The sequence below is a fragment of the Tachyglossus aculeatus genome, chromosome 4, assembly GCF_015852505.1.
Source record: "Tachyglossus aculeatus isolate mTacAcu1 chromosome 4, mTacAcu1.pri, whole genome shotgun sequence".
NCBI classification, from domain to species: Eukaryota; Metazoa; Chordata; class Mammalia; order Monotremata; family Tachyglossidae; genus Tachyglossus; species Tachyglossus aculeatus.
Window position 1 is genome coordinate 117437418 of NC_052069.1, and position 24765 is coordinate 117462182.

The window sequence follows — 24765 nt, forward strand, 5'->3', positions numbered from 1 at the left end:
CCCTGGGGAGCTGAGGGAAGAGACTGGCAGATGAGAGGGTGGCTTCAGTAGCTGGTGGGGTTTGTGTGCAGAATGGAAGGAGAGGTGGCAGGAGGGGAGCCCAACAGCTTGGGCTGAGTGGGGCCTTGGTGAGGGTCTTCCCGTGAGGCCCTGGCTGAGCCGCCTCTCCCCCCGCCCAACATGCACACACCCGAGGGGGAGGAGGAGCCACTGCACCAAGTCGGTCAGGATTGTAGTCCCCCCTATGAGGTCGGAGCTGCACCAAACTGGGGCTCAGGTGTCAGACCCTCCACCCTGCCTTGCGGTTGAGGAAAGCAAGGGCAGCAGAGAGGCGTTTTCTGGGCTAGATTTATTGGTGCCAGGTAGAATGCTGGAGCCGCCCCCGCTCTGCGAGTCTGCCACGGGTGGGACAGCTGGCCAACAGGAGGCAGCCACTGTACCCTATTTCTGGGCAGGATGGACATGGTTGGGGCGGAGGCGGTTAGGGATTCCTGTTGTGGGGCGGTGGCGTGGGCTGTAGGAAATGGGAAAAGTGCTGGCTGACTGACCCTTTCTAGGGAGCCTCTTGGAGTTCAGCAGGATGGTGGAGGGCTGCCCTCGGGCCAGCAACCCTCCCAGCCCAGTGCTCAGTGCACTCTGGATTGGCTCTCTTTGTCCAGAGCTTGCACTGGCTGCAGTTAACTCCGGCTGCTAAGCCACGGTGGAAGGCGTTGGGCGGTGGGCCCTGGCCGGCAAAGGAAGTTGAGGCCTGGAGGAAGTTCACGGGCAGAAACGGCTGGGCTTGTCGTCCCCTACGGCCGGGACTCCACTCCTTAGCGCAGCTCCAGACCCCAAAGAGGACAGAGAGGTACTCTGGAACTGGTATCCCCCCTGACTCCCAATCTCTCACCTCACCCCAGCCCTCGCCCACGAGCCTGGGGCAGCAGCTGAGTCCCTGGGCGGGTGGGGGGGTGGCGTGGTGGTGGTCAGAGTTCAGTTTGGGTCCCCCAGGCCCCTTGAATAAATAAAGAGCAGCCGACTGGAGCGAAGCCCATGGGCTGTGGTGTGGACTTCAAATCCACTCCTCTGGCTTCCCCAGCCTTCTCTGACCTCTCATCCCAGGATAAAAATACAAGGAAGAAATATGTTAATACAATAGCATTGCAATGCAGCATGCGCAGGTACAGAGCAGGCTCGCTGCTGGCCTCCTCCCTCCCCCTCTACCAGAGCCAGGGTCAACCCGAAGGTGTTTCAGCCCTCCTCTGTTCCCCTCCTCAGCCCTCTGGACACTCGGGAGGATTTGACTGCAGGCAGAGGCTTCTGCGGGGGAGCAGAAAAAGCCTAGAAAGAGGGAGGCTGGGCCAGCGCTGGGTTAAGGGAGGAGGGGGTTTACTTGGGGCTGGAGACTGGGATCGATACAACCATTCATTGAATGTATAAGACCTCGACATCAGGAGAGAGGGCTGCAGCCCAGGCTGGCCAAGGTGTCGGACACTCCTCGCCGCCCAGGGCTGGGAAGGGGAGCGCGGCCCCAGTTCCCAGCGGCCGATCCGCAGGTAGGTGGGGATGACAGTGGCCCAAAGTCTCGCTTGTCAGCAGAGCCGATCTTCCCATCACCAGGGCGCTGTCAGTGTCTGCGACGGTCAGGTTAAGCTGAGGCCTAGACCGACCTGCCCTCTCGCCTGCCGGGTGCTCTCCAGCTGCCCTCAGTCTGGAGTGGCCAGGCCCCAGCGAGCTCCGTGACCCTCCGAAAGTCTAGGGCCCAGAGAGGGGTGGCCCCCTGCTCTTTGTCCGGCAAGGGGGTGGGTCTGGACATTTGGGTAGCAAAGGGGCCGGAACGAGGCTGTCCGTGGCACTGTCCGTGGCCTCCCTCTCCAGTGACTGGTGCAGTCTAGGGTAGATGGGCACCCAGTCCTCTCCCATGGGTGGGTGGGTGGGTGTGGGGAGGGCCGGGGCCAAGGCAGGCTACGCCATGCTGCTGGTGGAGCAGGGAGTGCTTTGGGTGCTGCCAATACTGTGGTTGGTGCTGCTGCTCTCGGAGGCCGGGGCTGTGGCCATGACAGGCTCCCTCTTGCCCGTGGGACCTGCGTGGGCACCAATGGGAGACTAGGTCAGCCCTCCCCATGTCTCCCTGTGGTGCCCAGGAAGGTGGGGGGGGAAGGGCGGTGGCTGTCAAGGGCTTGCTCCTCACCCCCGGGTAACCTGCTATCTGGTTTCCATGGGGGCCTCAGACCTCTTTGGCTTCAACTAGGTGAGGAGGGGGGAAAGTGGTGGGGGAGGCCAAGGGGGGGTGTTCCTGGCTCACAGCGTGGAGGGGATTCCTCCAGAGAACCCACTCTGGAACGGATCACCCCCCTCCCCACCTTGGCTTTTGGCATCTCTGGGGCAATGCGATGACCTTGGGAATACTTGAGCGGGCGGCGGCTACTTACGTGTGTGCGAGTAGATGTACCAGAGAGCGGCCGTGAGCAGTGCCCCAATGAGGAAGGCGCCAAAGGTGATACCCAGGACAGTGGGCATACCCAGGCCCTGGGCTGGGGGCAAAGGGGAGAGATAACAAAGAATGGTTAGAGAGAGAGGCCTCTCCCCTGGACACCAACCCTCTTCTCCACCCCAGTCCCCCTCTCCGTGTCCCAGTTCATCCAGCTCCCCCGCAGCCCCAGTGGAAGGGGCTAGAGAATGGCTTTTCCTGGCAGAAGCTTCCAGGCCTTGGGAATATAAAGATTAATTTAGCCTGTTATCCCTAGTGGTCTGCTTTGGGTTTCAGGGAGAAAGCACTCTGGGAACTCGAAGAATGACTATCTGGTGCTTCTTTGGGGGTAACCACAGAGGTTCCTGGGAACTCCCAAGTGCAGCTCGGATGTCTCCCATCTGCTCCGGACCTGTAGGTCCATCTGGAAAAAGTGTGCCTCGGGGCTCTTGGGCCAAGCCAGTGAGGGCCTGGGACTGGCGGGGGACAGTCCTGGCTCCGCTGTCTTCCTTGCTTTGTGGCTCTGGAGTTTGGGGAGGAAAGCGAGGCGACAGAGGCCGGAAGCCTGGGGGTGGGAGGGGGAGCCGAGCATTCCGGGGGCCCCTTGGGAGCCCCGTCCAAGAGAGAGATGTGTCTCAGACACGTTCCAGAGAGGAAGGAAGGCCAGCCACGCTCCCCGCCCGAGTGGCCCTCCGAGCCAAGGGGGAGGAGGGTGGGGTCTGGCGGGGCCCAGGCTGCCCGGAAAACAGGGGGGTGAAGATCGGCTCCCCTTCTCCGCTCCCCTCCCCACCGCTGCTTGGCCCTGCCCCATCAGCCACCTCGGGACCAGAAATTCATGAACCTGAATGGGACAGATGAGGGGTGAGTTTGGGCCAGTTTGGCTCACCCCCGGCCTGCTCCCCTGGGAGCCACGTCTCCCTGTGGCAACCACCTCTGAAGGGGAAGAGCTGATTGGCAACTCCTAGTTAGAGAAGCAGCATGGCCTAATGGATCGAGCTTGGGCCTGGGAGACAGAAGGACCTGGGTTCTAATCCCGGTTCAGCCATTTCTTTTTTTAAGGTATTTGTCAAAGCGCTTACTATATGTCAAACACTATTCTAAGTGCTGGGATAGATGCAAGTTATTTGGGTTGGACACAGTCCCTGTTCCGCATGGGCCTCTCGGTCTAAGCAGGAGGGAGAATAGGAGAACTGAGGCACAGATTAATTGACTAGCCCAAGATCACACAGAAAGCAATTGGCAGAGCTGGGAAAAGAACCCAAGCCTTCCGTCTCCCAGGCCCATGCTCTTTCCACTAGGCCATGCTCTACCTCTTCTTGTCTGCTGTGTGACCTTGGGCAAGTCACTTCACTTCTCTGTGCCTCAAGAGGAATCTGAGGCGAAGGGAAGTGACTACTTAGGGTCATACAACAGACAAGCGATAGAGCCGGAATTAGAACTCAGGTCTTCTGACTCTTAGGCCTGTGCTCTGTCCACCAGACCACAATGCTTTCCGAAGTCACCCGTTCTTCTTCTCCCCATCCCACCTGGTGGCTGGGAGCTGGGCAGGGCTGCCGGACTCTGACTGTACCCTACCCCCTCCCTACCCCTCTGCTCCAGGGCAGGAAAAAACCGAAATGTAACTCACTGGGCTGGACCGGATTCCTGATCTTCAGCTGCTTCAGAACTGACACCTGGAAATCCTGAGGAGGCAGAGGAGAGCGGTCTGCAGCCGGCCAGGTGCTCCCGCCTCTCGACCCCAGACCCTCCGTGCCCCGGCTGCCCGGCCCGCCCACAGCGGCCCCTCACCTTGCTCCAGCTCCTGTACTGCAGGCGGATGCTGCAGTTGAGGGTGACCGTGGATCGGGCGGGCATCGGGTCCTTCCAGAAGAGAAAGCTGAATCTCTTGGTAGGCCCCGCGGGGGACCCGGGGGACAGCAGGCTGACCCGGGGACTCTTGGCCATGCCCAGCTGGATCAGGTTCCAGCTTTTGGGGCCCGGCTCCAAGTCCAGCGTGCACTCCTGCAACTGCAGATTCATCTCCTTGCCTGCTGGTGACACCTTCACCTAGCGATAAGAATAATGGTATTGTTAAACGCTATGTGCCAAGCACTGTTCTAAGCACTTGGGTAGGTACAGGATTATCAGGTCGTCCCACGTGGGACTGAGATAACTGAGGCCCAGAGAAGTTAAGCAACTTGTCTAAGGTCACACAGCAGACAAGTGGCAGAGCCGAAATTAGAACTCACATCCTCTGAGTCCCAAACCCATGCTCTTTCCACTAAGCCACTCTGCTTCTTGATAATACTATCAGATTACTAACCGACAGAATATCATTCTCCCCACCTTCAAAGTCTTATTGAAGGCACATCTCCTCCAAGAGACCTTCCCTGACTAAGCCACTAAGCCCTCATTTTCTCTTCTCCCACTCCCATCCTCATCACCCTGATTTGCTCCCTTTATTCTCCTCTCCCTCAGCCCCACAGCACTTATACACATACATGTAATTTGTTTATTTGTATGAATGCCCGTCTCCCCTTCTAGACTGTAAACTTGTTGTGGGTAGGGAACATGTCTAACAAGTCTGTTATATTGAACTCTCCCAAGTGCTTAGTACAGTGGAACTTCCCTAGGGGGTGAGGGCTAATGGGTGGGCTTTCAGTCTGTCAGTTATACTGTGTGCAGAGCATTGTACTTAGCACTTGGGAGAGCACAATATAACAGTATAACTAGAACCTGCGGCTTAAAGGCAGTGGGTTAGGCATTGTTCCTCCCAGCTCCAGGATTCTCCAATCCAGATCTTCTCTCTCTCACCTTTCTGAGAAATGGAGTTGCCTGTTGCCAGGTGAGAGAGGGGAACTGGGACAAGAGGCAGGCAGTGACTGGCCTAAAATCACATGGCATGGGTGAACTTGAAATTATGAGGAAATTCTTGGGATTCCTGGATTAGGATCTTAGACCTGTGTGTGTGTGTGTGTGAGAGAGAGAGAAAGGGAGAAAGAGAGAGTTTACAGTCCTTCTAGACTGTAAGCTTGCTATGGGGAGGGAAAATGTCTACTGTTAAATTGTACTCTCCCAAACGGTAAATACAATACTCTGCACACAGTAAGAGGTCAATAAGTACCATTGATTGATTGACTGACTGAGTGAAAGAGAAATTCAGAACCATGGGCAGGGCAGCCCTTACCTGAACATAAATCGTTTGTCCTGGCTCAATGGAAGAGAGGAACTCTTTGAAGTCTGGGCTGTGGTATAGGTCCATTTGGAAGGAGAGGTCATCAGGGTTCATGCACTGCACAGGCACCTAATAATAATAATAATAATGGTATCTATTAATAATAAGGGCACAACAAGTTTCCAAGGTGCCAAGCACAGCGCTAAATGCTGGAATGGATATGGGACAAACAGAACAGACAGTCTCTGCTCCCTTTGAGGGTCACAGTTTTAAAGGGTGGGAAAGTGGAGCTGCTATTCCCTTTATACCGATGAGGAAATTGGTCACAGAGAGGGTAAGTGAGTTGTCCAAGGCCACATAGCAGGGCAGTGGCAGAGCTGGGGTTGGGACCCAGGTCTCTTGACTCCCAGCCGCACACCCTGTCCGCTATACCTTGCTATCTTCTCAAGGGATATCTTCTCACCTCTCTATCGTCCAGGGAGGACCTGGGCCTAGAGGTTGACAGGACCCAAACTAGGGCCGGAAAAGTCAGCATCTAGATCAGCAGGGCTACAGCTGAGCCCACGGGCACTTGGGGTTGGAAAGAGAGGGAGAGGGAAGGAAAGATGGGAGAGAGTCCCACATTCCCTGCTGCTCACCACCAAGGGCTCTGGGTCCAAGATCAAGGTCACCACCACCTGTGGGAGGTAGAAGTCGAGCAGTTAAGAGCTTGCTGGGAAGGGACCCGTTAAGGCCGGGCAGGCCTGGGTGAGGCCTCTTTCCGATGGGGTAAGTGGACCCGGGGAGAGCAAGGGGGCCCAGCCAGGCACGGATGGGGACCCAGGAGTTTGCCTGACCAACAGGGGCTATGGCCAGCAGCCCCTGGGTAAACTGGAAGCCAGTCTCCGCTCTGGCCTGGTCGCGGCCTTGCGATGAGGCTCCTGGGGATGGGGGTGTGTGCTTGTGGGTAGTGAGACGAAGGCGGGGGGGTGGTGGTGTTTCCATTTGCCTACCTCCAGTGCCACCTCTGTTTTCAGTTCCACAGCCTGGCTCCCGCCCCTCCCCGCTCCACCTCCCATCTCTCACCTCTGACAGCCCTCCCTCATGCCAGGCTCAAAGGAGGGGCCCTATGGTAGCCCCAGCTTGGGGTGGGGTCCATGGGGCCTGTCGAAGCTGATTGGGAAGGGATGGGCTTGAAGTGGCAGGTGAGGATGGGGCCTTGCAGAACCCGAACACTTTTTACAGTGAGAAGGAAGCCCGGGGCTTGGGATTTCTGGGGAATCCTGGGGGCCCCAGGGAGAAGAAAACCAGCTGGATGGGGGCCACCGGCTCGCCCTCTCCTGCCCAGGATGGCAGGCTTGGGACACCCCCGCTGTCCCCCACCTGCCTCACCTCGTTCTTGAGCAGGAGGAAGTCCTCCATCTGCATGGCGCACTCCGCCGAGGACCTGCGCAGGGAGAACTGGCTGCTGTCTTCCTGCGCCTGGCAGCCGGGCATTTTCCGGAAGGAGATGTCCAAGACTGGGCAGTTCAAGGCCTGTGGGAGGACAGCCCAAGGTCACTGCCCGGGACAGGTCTGGGGCACTGGCCTGTCTACACCAGGTCAGGAACTTGCTTTGGGGGCTCAAGGGCCCTTGTCTATAGAGCCAAAGGGAGGAATTTATTATCCCAAGGAATACCACCCACTGATTGGATCATTGTGTGGGGAGGATGAGAGGGTCTAATCTCACTCCCTCATCCTCTAATCAGCAAAGTCCTCTTTATGGAAATGGTTGAGGGGGCATTACATGACTAATCTCCCTCCTGGGGCAGAGAAGAGTGATGCATTGTGGAAACTCAAGGTGACAGACTAGTTAGAACTCATTTTCTTTGGGGCATTCAAGTCATTTTCAAGTCCTTGGGGAAACCTAGTATGGTTTCTGCTGGTGAAGACCCAGCTTGAGGCTAGTGTGAAGTCCCTGTCTCCTCTTCCTCCTAGAAGCCCACTTTGTTTACCACTTCCATCATCTAATGGCAGTGGGTTCTTTTAATGGTATTTATTGAATGCTTACTGTGTGCCAGGCACTGTACTCAACACTGAGGTAGATACAAGCTAATCAGGTTGGATACAGTCTGTGTCCCACATGAGGCTCAAAGTGTCCATCCCTGTTCTACAGATAAGGGAACTGAGACACAGAGAAGTGAAGTGATTTGCCCTGAAGTTACACAGCAGACAAGTAGCGAGGGAGGCATTAAAACCCAGGTCCTTCTGACTCTCAAGCCACACTGCTTCTCATTTCGTGGCTTAGTGGAAAGAGCCCGGGCTTGGGAGTCAGAGGTCATGGGTTCTAATTCCAGCTCTGCCACTTGTCAGCTGTGTGATTTTGGGCAAGTCAATTTCTCTGGGCCTCAGTTCCCTCATCTGTAAAATGGGGATGAAGACTGTGAGCCCCACCTGGGATAACCTGATTACCTTGTATCTCCCCCAGTGCTTAGACACATAGTAAATGCTTAACAAATACCATTATTATTATTATTATTTATAAAAACACCCAGGGGTCCTCATCCTCAACGCCAGATGAGGCCAGAGGGCTGGGAACCTAGCTGGACCAGGAGCTGGTGTCTGGGCCAGCCCCTTCTCTGCCTCCTCCTGCCCTCAGAGAGCTGTCCCAGGCCCAGAGGCCCTGGCTCCTGGGTCCTCACCATTAGAACCTGCTTATCCAGGATGATCTCCATGAAGTTCCCAGAGCACTCGGCTTTGAGCAGATTTGTCAGCATCTGCCGGGCACAGCTTTCCTTGGCCAGGATCACTCCTGGGGTAGTTGGCATCGTAGTGCTTAGGCCTGGGGTGAGGGTGAAGAGAGAGAGAGAGAGAGAGAGAGAGAGAGATGAGGAGCCAGAGTCTCAGGGCCCAGCTCTGAACCGTCTTTCCCTAGTAGAATGAGGTTCAAGGGGTCCGTGAAGGGCATATGGGGATGTTCTCTGGGGGTCAAGGATAAGGAGCAGCTGCACATCGCAGGAGGTGATAGTGAGAGCCATAGCTGTTGGAACGGGGTGAACTGTCCCCCCGCACTTGCATGCCTTCCCTCCCGTGGCAGACTCTGGGGAACTAGCAGGGGACGGGGGCATGCGGGGCATGGGGATTGGGGATAACAAAGTTGTAGATCCTCTGGGTTAGTTGGAGGACAGTGTCAGGCAGAGTGGCTTTAACTGCTGGCGGAAGAGCAGCCGTCCCAGGAGTTTATCTGCTCACACACACCCCTCCCCATTCTGTGTGGTGCCTGCTGCCACGGTGGAATAGCCCCCGGAGGGCTTGTGTCACTCCTGGGGCCAGCGAAGGGCCACCTTGGAGAAGCAGCATGGCTCAGTGGAAAGAGCGCGGGTTTAGGAGTCAGAGATCATGGGTTCTAATCCCGGCTCCGCTACTTATCAGCTGTGTGACTTTGGGCAAGTCACTTGACTTCTCTGTGCCTCAGTTCCCTCATCTGGAAAATGGGGATTAAGACTGTGAGCCCCATGTGGGACAACCTGATTGCCTTGTATCTCCCCAGCGCTTAGAACAGTTCTTGGCACATAGTAAGCGCTTAACAAATACCACAATTATCATTATTATTAAGGGGACCCCACTGGGCTTCCTGTGCCCCAAACCAGCAGTGGCTTAGTCAACCCCAGAACTGGAGCATCTCAAAGAATAAAGGACAGAGCAAAGTAAGTGGCTCAGGGGTTCCTCATCCCTGGCCTCTTTTGGGGGCGCAGGTCGTCTGTGGGGGGTCGGGGAGGGAAAAGGGAGGGTCCCGGGGCAGGATCAGTTTACCGCATCTGGGGAAGCTGAGGGTGACCTTCCTGGAGGGTGGAATCTCAGTGTAGGAGGCGATGAGGTCGGCGTTCAGCTTCAGGGCCTCGTGCAGCAGCCCTTCCTGGGTGTCGGGGAGGGCTAAGCCGGGTAATTTCGATTCGGGAAACATCTTGACGAAATTAACTCCTGTGGACTGTAGAGACAAGAGATCCACCGATAGACAGAAAGACCAACCAACAGAGGGAGACGGAAGTAGCGGCAGCGTGGCTCAGTGGAAAGAGCACGGGCTTTGGAGTCAGAGGTCAGGGGTTCGAATCCTGGCTCCACCAATTGTCATCATCAATCGTATTTATTGAGCGCTTACTGTGTGCAGAGCACTGTACTAAGCGCTTGGGAAGTACAAGTTGGCAACATATAGAGACAGTCCCTACCCAACAGTGGGCTCACAGTCTAAAATTGTCAGCTGTGTGACTTTGGGCAAGTCACTTCACTTCTCTGGGCCTCAGTTACCTCATCTGTAAAATGGGGATTAAGACTGTGAGCCCTCTGTGGGACAACCTGATCACCTTGTAAACTCCCCAGTGCTTAGAGCAGTGCTTTGCACATAGTAAGCACTTTATAAATGCCATTATTATTATTATTATTATTAAATAGAGACTGAAATTCAGAGAAAAAGGGAGGAAGTGGGGAAGAGAGAAATGGAGGAAAAAGAATTGCACATCTAGAGGAAGAGGGGCTCCCCAGTAACCTGGAGTTCAAGCCTCTTCTGTCCCCTCAGCCCTCAAAGGATCCAAAAGCTTCCTTCTAGTTCCCTCTCCCCCTTCCCAAGCCCACCTCTTTCTCCTCCTCCACCAGCCACAGCAGAATCAGAAAGCCACCAACACCTTGCCCACACCCTCCTTCCTGTCTGGAGCTCCCTTTCTTTCTTTTTTTTCTTTTTTTTTTCTTAAGCACTGACTATATGCAAAGCACTGTTCTAAGCACTGGGGGGGATACAAGGAGATCAGGTTGTCCCACTTGGGGCTCACAGTCTTAATCCCCATTTTACAGATGAGGTAACTGAGGCACAGTGAAGTGAAGTGACTTGCCCAAAGTCACACAGCTGACAAGTGGCAGAGCTGGGATTAGAACCCATGACTTTTAGACTGTGAGCCCACTGTTGGGTAGGGACTGTATATGTTGCCAACTTGTACTTCCCAAGCGCTTAGTACAGTGCTCTGCACAAAGTAAGTGCTCAATAAATACGATTGATGATGATGATGACCTTTCCACTGAGCCATGCTCCCTCTCCCTTCAGATCCAGAAGACCACTGCTTTCCCCCATCTTCAAACCCTACTAAAAAAAAACCAAAACCAAAACACACCTCCTTTAGGAAGGTTTACCTGAGTTATTCTCTCATTTTCCCATCCCACTTTATCCCTCCTACAACTGACACCTCGACAATTCACATCTCCTAAACCCATCCAGTTGCACTTACATACCTGTCTTCATACTCTATTTCTTCTCCTATCTGAAATGTATATAAGTATCCTGTCTCCCCACTGGATTGCCAGGTCTCCCAGGGCAGGGATTATGTCTACTAATGCTATTGTACTCTTCTAAGCGCTTAGTAGAGTGCTTAGCCCATAGTAGGCCAGGACCAGCATCCAATTTCCACCTGCAAATTTTTCCCCCCGGAGTGCTTAGAGCAGTGCTCTGCAAAAAGTAAATATCATTTTTGTTGCTATCACTATTATTACTACCACTGCTACTTGCTCCTCAAGTCATACTAATGATTGATTTTAGCACTTTGTGTGTTTGACTCTTTGTAAGTCCTAACAAATACCATTGTCATTACTATTATTATTATGGGCTGAATGTTTGACTCCCTACTATCATCTTTAAAGCACTCAATCGCCTTGCCCCCTCCTACCTTTCCTCACTACTCTCCTACTACAGCCCAGCCCACACACTCCTTTCCTCTAATAATAATAATGATAATGACATTTATTAAGTGCTTACTATGTGCAAAGCATTGTTCTAAGTGCTGGGGAGGTTACAAGGTGATCAGGTTGTCCCACAGGGGGCTCACGTTCTTAATTCCTATTTTATAGATGAGGTAACTGAGGCCCAGAGAAGTGAAGTGACTTCCCAAAGTCACACAGCTGACAATTGGCAGAGCCGGGATTCGAACCCATGACCTCTGACTCCAAAACCCGGGCTCTTTCCACTGAGCCACGCTCTAATACCAACCTTCTCACTGTACCTCGAGCTCATCAATCTTGCTGCTGACCTCTCATCCACATCCTGCTTCAAGCCTAGAGTTCCCTCCTTTTTCACATCCTGCACGCAATTATTCTCCCCGCCCCTGCTTCAGAGCCTTATTGAAGGCACATCTCCTCCAAGAGGCCTTCCCTGACTAAACCCTCATTTCCTCTTCCCCCACTCCTTTCTGCATTATCCTGATTTGCTCCCTTAATTCAGCCCTCCCTTAGCCCCACTTATGTACATAGCTGTAATTTATTTCCATTATTATATTATATATTATATTATATTATATTATATTATTATATTATTTATTTATATTAACATCTGTCTCCCCATCTAGACTGTAACCTCACTGTGGGCAGGGAACGTATCTACCAACTCGGTTATATTGTTAGAATTGTACTCTCTCAGTTAGTACAGTGCTCTGCACACAGTAAGTGCTCAATAAATGCTATTGATTAATTGATTCAATTAATTGATTAACTGACATCAATTCAATTGATGTCTGTTTCCCCCTATAGACTGTAAGCTTATTATGGACAGGGATTGTGTCCACTAATTCTGTTGTATTGTTCTCTCCCAAGCACTTAGTACAGTGCTCTGCATTTCATTTATTCATTCAATCGTATCTATTGAGCGCTTACTATGTTCAGAGCACCGTTCTAAGTGCTCGAGAAGTACAAGTTGGCAACATATAGAGACGGTCCCTACCCAACAATGGGCTCATTTAGTGAGTGCTCAATGCATTGATTGTTTGATTGAACTGTGCTGATGATCGCTCACCCATTGAGGGGGGCAATTTGGCCAGGTGAGAGGGGACAAAGGGAGTCTTACTCTAGGTACCCTCATGGGGAGAGCGAACAGGGAAGAAAAGAGAGGTGGGTAGTCTGCTGGTAATTGGATGGATTAGGTGGGGGAGAGCGGAGAGGAACAGAGGGGAGGGGGCTTACCCAGATCTTCACTTGGAGGGCATCGATGGCCCAGGTCACGCTCTGCTGACTCTGCAGAATCAGGATGGTCTCCTCTCCTTGCACCGTGTTCCCCTCCTGACAGGTCAGGTCCAGCTTCACTTCCACCGTCTGAGCACTGCAATCAATCAATCAACCAATCAATCGTATTTATTGAGCACTTCCTGTGTGCAGAGCACTGGACTAAGCGCTTGGGAAGTCCAAGCTGGCAACATATAGAGACAGTCCCTACCCAACAGTGGGCTCACAGTCTAAAAGGGGGAGACGGAGAACAAAACCAAACATACTAACAAAATAAAATAAATAGAATAGATATGTACAAGTAAAATAGAGTAATAAATATGTACAAACATATATACATATATACAGGTGCCGTGGGGAAGGGAAGGAGGTAAGATGGGGGGACGGAGAGGGGGACGAGGGGGAGAGGAAGGAGGGGACTCAGTCTGGGAAGGCCTCCTGGAGGAGGTGAGCTTTCAGTAGGGCCTTGAAGGGAGGAAGAGAGCTAGCTTGGCAGAAAAATATGGAACGCTTCACGAATTTGCGTGTTGTTAGGTACCAGCGGGGGTGGTGGGAGGATGGGAGACTGGAGGAGAGGGGCCAGCTGGGGGAAACAGGCCACTGGCTCTCCCACTTGCCTAGGACAGGTCCACTGGAAATCCAGGGGGCAAGAGCAGGCACAAATAGCTGGCCCCGAAGCATTCTTGGGGTTTAGCTGGGGGCAGTGAAATTTTTCCGATTGAAGTCTTCTTTTGGAGGGGCAGAAGGAGGAAAGATAACTTCTACTTCCCAAGCGCTTAGTACAGTGCTCTGCACACAGTAAGCGCTCAATAAATACGATTGAATGAATGAATGAATGAATGAATGAAAGAGGGGAGAGGAAGTAGAGATGCTGCTCACGTGTTGATTGTATTAAAGAGAATAGAGTTTAGGGAGACTGACAGCGCCTGACAGTGTCGTGGTTCACTTGGAAAATGATGCCACCCACATAGAAAAACTCTCGCTCGGTCCCTGATTCTTGACTCCCCAGACTCAGCATGGCCTAGTGTACATAGCCTGGGCATCAAAGGACCTGGGTTCTAATTCCAGCTCCACCATGTGTCTGCTGTGTGACCCTGGGTCCCTGACCTTAGGCAAGTCACTTAACTTCTCTGTGCCTCAGTTGCCTCATCTGTAAAATGGGGATTAAGACCGTGAGACCCATGTGGGACAACCTGATTACCTTGTATTTACCTCAGTGCTTAGTACAGTGCTTAAAACATAGTAAGCATTTAAAAAGTAGTGCTTAACATAGTCTCCTTATTAAATAATAGTAATAGTGGGATTTGTTAAGCGCTTGCAATGGGTCAAGCACTGTTCTAAGCACTGGGGTAGAAGCAAGCCGAACAGGAGGGAAAACAGGTATGGAATCCCCATTTTGCAGATGAGGGAACTCAGGCCCTGAGAAGTTAAGTGACTTGCCCAGGGTCACACAGCAGGCAAGTGGCAGAGCAGGGATTAGGACCCTGATCTTCTGACTCTCAGGCCTGTGTTCTATCCATTAGGCCACACTGCTTCTCAGCAATGCACAATCCCAGTGTAAACCCAATATCATCACCACTGCCACAACCACCCACAGCCTTGACTGGGCACCTGCAGTGGGCACTGGGTGCAGAGCACTGCTCCCGGGCTCTTAGGAACTCACAACATTTTGATCCTTCCTTCTCTTCCAGGTAAACACCAAGCCACACGGAGTAAGTGTTCGTTAATATAGGTAGACTAGACTGTTAGCGCACTGTGGGCAGGGAATGTGTCTGTTATATTGTTGTGTTGTACTCTCCCAGGTGCTTAATAGAGTGCTCTGTACACAGTAAGTGCTCAATAAATACGATTGATTGATGGAATATTCATATTCATGTATGATGTTATAGTAGATAACATTTAGACAGGCAACACTCTCCCAAAATGTTGGCTCATCCTCTGTTGTCCGGATCATCATCAACGGTATTTATTGAGCACTTTCTATGTACTGAGCTCTAGGGAGAGTACAATACAACAGCGTTGGTAGATGTGGTCCCTGCCCACAGTGAAGTTACTGTCTAGAGACGGTCTAAAATCGACCAAATTTTCAAACCCTCACACTGCCAGTTCCTTGTATTGAAGACTTTTGATTGACTGTAGGCGTTGGAGGAGAAGAGGCGAGGGGAAAGAGAGAGAGTGGGGATGGGGAGTAGGAGGGAAGCCGGCTTCCTGCCTCCCAGGAGCCCCTGGAGAAGCGCCGTGGAGGAGGCAAGCTGCCTGATCCTGGTGGCACAGAAAGGGTGGATGAGGGATGTGATGGAGGCACCCACGAGGGTCCCTGAAGGAGGCTGAGCCTCCCGGCCCACTCACCTGGCCGTGGGGTCTTGCCGCACCCTTAGGATGTGAGCCTCCTTCCCAACCAGCCCATTGTGGAAACTGCAGCTTCGCACCTCTGAGGCCCTGGCCTCCCACTCCAGGTAGCTCCCCGCATTGAAGTTGGCCTGTGGGATGCATTTCTCCGGCCTCTCGGGAGCTTGGGGAACACAGAACGGGGTAGGGGAGTGTCACGGGGGGCTCTCCCCCACTCCCCTCTTATCAGACCTGCTCCCACCTCTGCCCCCCTGACTCAACTGAAGGATCATGGCACGCTGGGAGAAGGCTCCCCCCTTCCCTTCCAGGCCCTCCTTCCTTGAATTAATCTCAACTCCTCCTTCCCTATCCTCCCCACCACACACTCACTCTTTTAGTCATTCAGTCGTATTAGTGAGAACTTATTGTGTGCTAAGCGCTTGGGAGAGCACCATACAACAGTAAACAGACACATTCCCTGCCCACAACAAGCTTCACTCACTCACTCATTCTCCCTTCCACTCCCACCCTGCCCAACCTGGCGCGAGGACTCACCCTGGCCCAGCCGGAAAATGATTTTTTGGGGATCGTCCATCTCTGCGTAGGACGTGATGCCCCCAAAGCGGTCCCGCGCCCACTGAAGGAGCTGGCTGCCGTTGGCGAGGGGGGGCAGCTGGGTGTGGGGCAGCTGTGGGGTTGAGGGGTACAGCAGGGTGGTGTCCTAGGGAAGAAGCAGGGCGCAAAATGAGAGTTCTTTCTGTCAACGGGGCTCGGAGGGCCCACGCCCAACCCAGGGGCAGAACCTGACCAGAACAGTTCAGTCCAGCACTTGGTACAAAGAAAGTGTGCGATACGGTCCATTGATTGATGAGGAAATGGGGATTTGGACAAAGGATCACAGTAAAGGTGGAGTTGGCCGCAGGGTGTGGAAGCAGGAACGCTCTGAGAGGAAGGTTATCGGAAATAGGTTCTGGAAGGGAAGGTGAAAGGAATGGGGGGTTGTTGAGCCTGCTACTTGAGGAAAAGGCTTTTTGAGAAGCACTGTGATCTAGTGGATAGAGCCTGGGCGGACCTGAGTTCTAATTCCAGCTCTGCCACTTGTCTGCTGTGTGGCCTTGGGCAACTTACTTCACTTCTCTGTGCCTCAGTTTTCTCATCTGTAAAATGGGGATTAAGATCGTGAGCCCGTGCGGGAGATGGACTGTGTCCAACCCGATTAGGTTATATCTACCCCAGTGCTTAGTACAGTGCCTGGCACTTAATAAGCATTTAACAAATAGGAAAAAAAGGGCTGAGGGCTGACTGAATTTAGCAAAGCTTTCATGAGGAGGCTGCTAACAAGTCATTCTCCGTGGCCTCGGAGGAACGAATGAGAAGAAATAATAATAATAATGAAGGCATTTATTGAGCACTTGCTATGTGCAAAGCACTGTTCTAAGCACTGGGGAGGTTACAAAGTGATCAGGTTGTCCCACGGGGGGCTCACAGTCTTAATCCCCATTTTCCATATGAGGTAACTGAGGCACAGAGAGGTTATGTGACTTGCCTAAAGTCACAAAGCTGACAATTGGCAGAGCCGGGATTGAATTGCAGCTGGAGAGATTTTGGTTAGATATGGAGAAGGACTTCCTGGTTGTCGGGAAATGAGCTACCAGAACAGGCTATTGAAGGAGGCTGGGGAGCGTCTGTCCTTAGAGAGCCTTATATAAGCCCAGTGGGACCGTTCTGTGCCGGTTAGATATGAGTTCACTTGCCTGGAGAAGGGAGCTTTAGGCAGCCTTTAGAGGTCCCGTCCTGAGTGAGAATTCTAGCTCTGCCCCTCTCAGCCTTCACCAGACCCTATCAGCTCCCATTTGCCCATACCCAATCCTTATGGGCCCCCCATTCTGCCTCCATCTCTCTCTTCTCCCCCCTCACCAGGCCCAGGCAGCAGCCTAGAGGGCAACCCCAGGGGGGAGGAGAGGCCCAAAGGTAGAAGAAACGTTTAGAAATCTGTGCTCCCTGGGCCCCTCCCAATCAATCAATCAATCATATTTATTGAGCGCTTACTGTGTGCAGAGCACTGTACTAAGCGCTTGGGAAGTACAAGTTGGCAACATATAGAGACAGTCCCTACCCAACAGTGGGCTCACAGTCTCCCACCCTTCATCTCCGCCTTATCCCTTAATTCCCACTTCCTGAGGACCAGCTTCCGTCCCCTAAATTATTGACTTCTATTTATGTCTGTCTCCCCTTCTAGAGCGTAAGCTCATTGTGGGTAGGGAACATATCTACCGCCTCTGTTGTACTGCACACTCCCAAGTGCTTAGTACGGTGTTCTGCACGCAGTAAGCACTGGATAAATACCATTGACAATGATGATGATGAGATGGCTCCACCGCCCCTGCTGTCCCCGCCACCCCAGGGCTGACCTGGCCCATTGGTCCTCCTGGGAGGAGTGAGCAGTCCAGGCTACCCAATGGGAAATCTGACTCAGCATTCGGGAATCTCACCCCCTCACACCCACACTGGCCTGGATTGGGGAGGGTGGAGGGGGTCCTAGGGGTGGGCTCTGACACCGGACGTCTGCCTCCCGCCCGCCCGCCCCGATCTCTGACCCCTCTGTGGTGAGAGGAGGAGTGGCTGCTACACAGGGAGCAGGGTCGGGGTCAGTCCCCCCGCCCGGCCCTGGTGCCAAGCTCCATCAGATAGCGGCCACCCCCGCCCCCACCATTGTCTACCCGGGGTATTATTAGCTGTCGAGAGGAAGGAGCTTGGCTGGACCTGAAGAGCCGGACCTCGTGGTCCCGGCCGGAGCCAGCGGCCGCCACAACCTTCCTGCCCGGGACCCAGGCTCTTTTCAAGTCCTCTGCGTCATGCTCCAGGCTCCAGCCGGCTCGGAGCTCAGATCGGGTGCCAGGCCCGGCCCAGGCTGCCAGGGAGTGGGGATAGTGCCAGGGGGCTCCCACGGAGAGTGAGAGTGCCACCGAGGGGCTGCCCTCCTCAAAGAGAGCCAAATCCAGAATGCTGATGCCAGCTCTTTATCATCTAAGGTGCACTTTGGCGGTCTCCCCTGATGGGACCTCTGCGGTTGGGACCCAGAGGTGATCTGCCTGCTGCCTGTGGGGATCCTCTGGGCCCTGAAGTCAGTGGGGCGAGGGAAAGCCTGACCCACCTGAGGAACTTATCCGTGTGGGAGAAGGAAGCTTCTACACGGTAGGCTTGGCCACACCTGGTGGCTCACTCACCATCAACCCCAAGAGACCCCAAGCTTCCCCGCCATTCATGGAAAGTTTAGTGGTTTTGGAGTGGCAAGTTAGGCACTGGTCCCAGGACCAGCCCACCTAAAGCTGCAGTCCCAGGATCTCCAAGCTCACGGGAAGGGGAGAGCCTGAGTTTGTGTAGGAGAAAATGGACACCAGGGGCTGCCTCTCGTGGCTCTCTCCAAGTCAGCTGCTGCTGCTCGGCTGGAATCTGGGGTGACCGCCGAGAGGTAGAGGGGAGAGGTGAAGTGCGTGGGGGAAGAGGGTTGCAGCACAGGGAGAGTTGTGGGAAGAGGAGGTGGGGGAAATGGGCTTCCAGCTGCTCCATGAACTGGCCTGACTCTGGGGTCAGGGGAGATGGCCTGGCCAGGGGATGGGAACTGAAGCCCCTTTTGGCTTCAAGGCCACTGTGGGACCCATTTCTCCCACTTCAAAGAGGGGGACCTGAGGCCCAGAGTTGGAAGGGACAGAGCCGTCCCCTCCCTAACCCCTCCAGAAGCCACCAGGTTTTGGGGGCTGAGGGGAGCATGCTGAGAAGCAGTGTGGCTTAATGGATAGAGCACGTGCCTGCAAGTCAGAAGGATCTGGGTTCTAATCCTGACTCTGCCACATCTGCTGGGACCTTAGGCAAGACATTTCATTTCTTTGTGCTTCAGTTAGCTCATCTGTAAAATGGGGATTAAGACTGTGAGCCCCATGTGGGACATGGACTGTGTCCAACCTGATTAACTTGTAGCTATTCGAGCACTTAGTACAGTGCCAGGAACATAGTAAGCACCTAACAAATACCATTTAAAAAAAAGATGAGGGTCCTTGTTTCCCAGAGAGGAAGGAGCAGCGGCAGGAGAAGGAGGAAGAGGAGGAATGATACCAGAGACAGATGGAGGATGGTAGACAGACAGACCCGGAACAACCCTGCTAGGAAGACTTTGAGACCAAAAGAGATAAGGATGCAGGGGCTGAGGAGAGACTGAATACCAGGGAAAAAGAGATTGCCAAGAAGCAAGAGGCAGAGATAGGGAGATCCAGTGAGACCTCAAGTAATGAAAAAGAAACAGAAGACCAGAGAACGATGAGGCAGAAAGGCAAGAGATGAAAAAAAGTATTTCCCGCCTACAGTTCCCTCTCTCCCTAGCTCCCGGACTGCTCTCAGAGCACTGGAGGAAGGGCTGTCCATGTGGCATCTTGGCTGTGATCACCCGGACTCAGGATCCCCCACGGGCGAACAGCCAAAGAAGGTCGGGGTTGGTTCCAGTCATCTCTCGGCAGAATAAGCGAGAGAAACAGAGGGGCCTATCTTATACACAGCTCTGGGCTGGGAGCCTGAGTTCTGTCCCTGACTCACTGGGTGATATCTCTGGGCCTCAGTTTTCCCCACTGGAACACAGAGCGGGCATCCCAGGGTCAGGATGGGGTGGTGGTGGGGGAATATGCACTCCAGGGACCGTGAAGGGAGGGTGCCCAGGGTGTCTGTGGGCGTCTGGCACTCACATAGGACAGGTTGAGCTGGATTCCTGGTGCCTGCAAACGGAGAGTAACGGTAGTGCTGACGCTGATCACCAGGTGTACCTCCCGCGGCTGGGTGTCTTCTGACTTGATTTCCAGCTTCAGTTCAGACATCTGCGGGCAGCGGAGTGGGGAGAGCAAGAGACGAGGATAAAAGAAAAGGGATTCCATTATTCCCGCTTGGTGGCTTGAGGCACACAGAATCAACTTTTCAAAATGGGAAAAGAGGACTTCAGTCTTCTTTGGCCCCACTGATTCTGCAAGGCTGCATTATCCAGAGTACCTTGCTCTTATCCTTAAGCCCTATTAACCAATGGGCCGGAAGTATTCTCCCAGGACAAGGATCTCAGGGACATATCCCCTCACGGGGAAAAAGGAGGGAATTCATTTGCACTAGAGGATCCACGGTGAAGAAGAGACAGTATAGCTGGTTAGGACGCCTGTGTCCCTCTGAGGGTGAGGACACTTGGCCATGGGTGGAGGATCTGAGGCTCTTTCTTAGGGTGAAAGGGACGGAATCTCATGGAATTATCTTTGTCAGTATTTAGTGGTGACTCCCTGTGCAAGATAACTGCTCAGCCCCTGGGTGAGAGGGATTGGAAAGGAAGAAAAGACACTGTCTCACAGGACAACAGGACTCCACTCTGGGCATCCCTCTGGTATCCCCACCTGACACTCACCATGTCTCTCTGCCACAGAACAGACCACTCTGTCTCAGTCCTCAAACCTCTGCATGTGCATATGTGTACACACACACACACACACACACACACACACACACACTCTGGATAATTGGGGGTGGAGAACTTGGGATGATTTAGGCTTGTGACCTTCCAGAATCATCAATATTCAAAAAATTAGTAGCCCACTCAGGGTTTCCAGATTTCCACTTTAACAGAAGACAAACATTTGTAAATTTCCAAGTACACATATGTAGATATACGCCCCCAGACATATGTTCACAGATAATTCCCCACACAGGCAGGCGCGCACACACGCACACAGACACACACACATGCATGGAAATTTACATATCTCTAACCTACCCAACCACATATATACTCCAACACACCCACATTCATTCTCAATCATGTAAATCCCTTACACACTCACCCGCAAACACACTTACCAACTTTTCCTTCCCAGTTTCCTCTAGGGCAGGAAGCCAGCTCTACCCAAAAAAGTTACCCTCATTTACTCCCCAGCTCCCCTGGGTCAGGCAGGGACCAGCCAAGTGACAGGATTTCTTGGGCCCCTTCTGCTTCACTTCCATCCCTTTCCCTGATCCTCACTCCCTGGGCCGCGGGGTGATGGCATCAGGCCTGGGCCCCTCGGCTGGGAGTTGGGAGGACCCAGGCCCCCAACCTAGTGCTCCAGCCTCGGTCAGACCCTGGGTGGCTTGGCCGCGTGGGGCCTCAGTTCTATTTTTGCCTCTGTGTTGTGCAGAAGCCATTGTTTGGAACCTGGGCCAGGGCAGGGAGGTGGATTCTACCTCAAAGTCCAGCATGAGGGGAGCCACTTATAGAAAGCGGCTTCCAGGAATTCTTCCAGGCGAGGAGCCGCAGACTCTCCCCTCCCTCCAGTGCTGGCTGGGAGTCAGCTGCCTGCCCGCCTGCCGCTGCCCCGACCCCGGTATCTGATTCCTCCCTGCAAGCTGCCCTGACTGTTCTAGCCTAGCTGCCAAGCGAACACAGTATCCAAATTGCTTTCTGGGGGCACCTGCGAGGATGGGCTGTGGAAGAGTAGGCCAGTTTCCAGGTCTGAGTCCTCCTTTAGCCCCAGGACTCACCCGTTTCTGCATCTTGAAGACTGTCAGCTCTGTCTCCCAGGGCAGGAGGGGAAAAGGAAGGGGAGAGTGAAGAGAAGGAGGAGGAGAAGGAGGAGGAGGAGGGATCAAGTGGCGTACCAAAGATTACAAAGATGAAGGTGAAGAGAAGGCAGAGGAGGGTGAGGAAAAGGATGAGGAGGGCAAGAACAAGTATCTTACCTTGCTACTCTCCTACTACAACCCAGACTGCACACTTCGCTTCGCTAATGCCAGCATATTCAATGTACCTTGATCTCTTCCATCTCTCAGCCGACCTTTCGCCCACATCCTGCCTCGGCCCTGGAACTCCCTCCCTTTCATATCTGGCAGACCACCACTGTCCCCAATTTCAAAACCTATTGAAGGCACATCTCCTAGAGGCCTTCCCTGACTAAGCCCTCCTTTCCTCTTTTCCCACTCCCTTCTGCATCTCCTGATTTGCTCCCTTTCTTCATCCCCGCTCCCAGCCCCACAGCACTTATGTACTAGTGTGCAATTTATTTATAGTAATGTCTGCCTCCCCCTCTAGACTGTAAGCTCATTGTGGGCAGGGAATGTGTCTGCTACATTTTTATATTGTACTCTCCCAACAGCCCCACAATACTTATGTACAAGTGTGCAATTTATTTATAGTAATGTCTGCCTCCCCCTCTAGACTGTAAGCTCGCTGTGGGCAGGGAATGTGTCTGTTACATTTTTATATTGTACTCTCCCAAGTGCTTAGTACAGTGCTCTGCACCCAGTAAGCGCTCAATAAATACAATTGATTGACTGATGATGAAGATGTGAGGGTGAGGAGGTCAAGGGGGATCTCCTGAACCAGTGGTGTCAGAGAAGCAGGTTCAGCTGCTGGACGGGTACCAGGGCTAGAGCTCCAGTGGGGCAGAGATTCATTCAATCTTATTTATTGAGCACTTACTGTATACAGAGCACTGAACTAAGCAATGCCGCGTGGGTGCCAGGGAGTGTCAGAACTTTGGGGCCTGGATTCTCAGGGGTGGACAGGGGCAGGGCCAGGCTACAAGGCAGGCAGGGACTCTGTTGGTTCAGGAAGAGATCAGATCCCAGTGGAGTCAGGGACACCAGAGGACCTGTCTGCCCAGAGTCCTGAGTTAGGATGCTTTGAAGCAGGAGTCTGTCCATCAGCTCCTGTCACACAGAGAACTGGAAGCTTCTCCCCACCACCCCCGAGCAGCCCCTGTCCCTCCCTGGCCAGAGCAGAAAACCAAAGGCTCTGGAGAGCAGCCGGCTGACCTGCAAGTACAACCTCAGCTCCCGGTTGCAAGTTCAATGGTCTCTGGTCTCTCGTGGCCCTGAGAAGTGAGTTCCTGGTCACCATCCTGGACCAGCTGACCCTCAGACACTCCAACACTCCCGTCTGGCCAATGAGCCCCCAAACCAATCAACCCTGGGAGACAGGAGACCCAATTCTTCTTGGGAACCAGACTCAGGGAGTACTTTGGCCCAAGAGAAGCCAGAGATCCACCGGCCCAGACTGCCCAGCCTGTCCTGCCTCCTTGGGTCCTGAGACCAGAGGAGCCGTGAAGGGCTGAAATGCTAATTCCACGGTTCGTGGGGTGTGCACAGAGGAGATTCCAGGAACTCAGTCAACCAGGAATTGCCAAAGAGCTGTAGTGTCTTTTCCTCCCAAGGACTTCTCATTAGTCATAGGGTGACCATGCCGGGGGGGAGGATGTTATACTGGCATCACAATGAGATTTATGGAAATAACTACCAGCTGTGTGGGGTTGAGCAATTTCTGTTGTGCAGCAGTAATTGGACCAGTTAGCACACCATTTTAGGGATTCCAGGAATTGATCGGTGCCTAGCAGACTCTTGGAGATGGAGGAGACAGACAAGAGGAACTTGATCCGCAAAGGGAAGAGAAGAGCCTAATGGATAGAGCACAGGCCTGGGAGTCTGAAGGACCTGTGTTCTAATCCCGGCTCTGCCACTTGTCTGCTGTGTGACCTTGGGCAAGACACTTCACTTCTCTGGACCTCAGTTTCCTCATCTACAAAATGGGGATTAAGACTGTGAGCCCTGTGTGGGACAGGGACTGTGTCAAACACGATTTATCCATCCCAGCACTTACTATAGTGCTTGGCACATAGTAAGTGCTTAACAAATACCACAATTAAGAGCCGGCTGTCAAAGAAATCCCCTGAGAACCCATCATCCACTTCTGGCAGAACCAGAACTGGGGGACACAGCCAGCATCCCGACTGGAATCTGCCCGGAAGGAGGTTGGCACAGTGAGTTACTGTTTGCAGTTTCTGGGTTTCTGCCTTTTACTGTCTACATCAATCGTATTTATCCATTGCAGTGTACTGTACTAAACACTTGGGAGAGTACAATGTAACAGAGTTGGTAGACACAATCCCTGACCTCAGTGAGCTTACAGGCTAGAAGGGGAGATGGATATTAATACAAATTATAAATTATGGACATTTACATAAATGTTATGGGGCTGAAGGAAGGGTGAAGAAAAGGTGAAAATCCGAGTGCAAGGGAGATGCAGAAGGGAATGGGAGAAGAGGAAATGAGGGCTCAGTCAGAGAAGGTCTCTTGGAGGAGATGTGCATATCTACATTCGTAGACAGTCTTTTGTAATGGCTGTGAACTCTTCCTCTCGGTTCAATACTGGGGAACCGGGCCCTTAGAGGAAGCTGAAGCCTGTCAGTGCTAGTTGATGAGCTGGGGTTCAGTCTCAGAGTTGACTCTTTGGCCTTGGGGCTCTGTCTGCCTCTGGGGTTTAGCATCAGAGGGTAGTGAGTGAGTATGCACAGGTGAAAGGGAGAAGCAGAGTGGCCTAGTGGAAAGGACATGGGCCTAGGGGTCAGACCTGGGTTCTGATCTCAGCTCCATAATTTGCCTGCTGTATGACATGCCTCAGTACCCTCCTCTGTAAAATGCCCACTCTCCCTCCTTCTTAGACTGGGAGCCCCTTTCGGGCACGGACTATATCTGATTTGATTATCATACATCTAAATCAGGTCCTTGGAATAGAGTAAGTACTTAACAAATGCCATAATTATTATTAATTATTATTAGTAGTAGTAGTATTGTTTCCTACTCATTCCAGATCCGGGGTCCTTTCTTTGGGCTCAGTTCTTCACCTCGAGGCTCTCAGCTCCCCCAGTCTGCCCAGCTCCATTTTCAGTTTCTAGGCATGACCTCTCCAGGTCTCTGATAATAATAATTGTGGAATTTGCTAAGAAATTACTCTGTTCCAAGTACAGAGCTAAGCACTGGGATAGGTTCAAGATAATCAGGTGGGACCCAGTCC

General features: G+C 52.9%; 1 protein-coding gene across 1 annotated transcript in view; it reads right to left on the reverse strand.

Annotated features, from left to right (window-relative positions):
- Positions 1-70: 70 nt before the first annotated feature.
- Positions 71-24765, reverse strand: part of ENG (endoglin) — a 44030-nt gene continuing 19335 nt past the window's right edge. Inside the window, exons 3-15 of the mRNA XM_038744679.1 lie at positions 19655-19783; positions 15477-15642; positions 14943-15105; positions 12555-12690; positions 9375-9549; positions 8264-8403; positions 6975-7118; positions 6242-6280; positions 5616-5732; positions 4238-4495; positions 4077-4131; positions 2412-2513; positions 71-2063 (exon numbers count right to left, since the gene is read on the reverse strand). Coding sequence (XP_038600607.1) covers positions 1945-2063; positions 2412-2513; positions 4077-4131; positions 4238-4495; positions 5616-5732; positions 6242-6280; positions 6975-7118; positions 8264-8403; positions 9375-9549; positions 12555-12690; positions 14943-15105; positions 15477-15642; positions 19655-19783 — 1743 coding nt within the window. The 3' untranslated portion in view covers positions 71-1944. The remainder of the gene's footprint in view (positions 2064-2411; positions 2514-4076; positions 4132-4237; positions 4496-5615; positions 5733-6241; positions 6281-6974; positions 7119-8263; positions 8404-9374; positions 9550-12554; positions 12691-14942; positions 15106-15476; positions 15643-19654; positions 19784-24765) is intronic.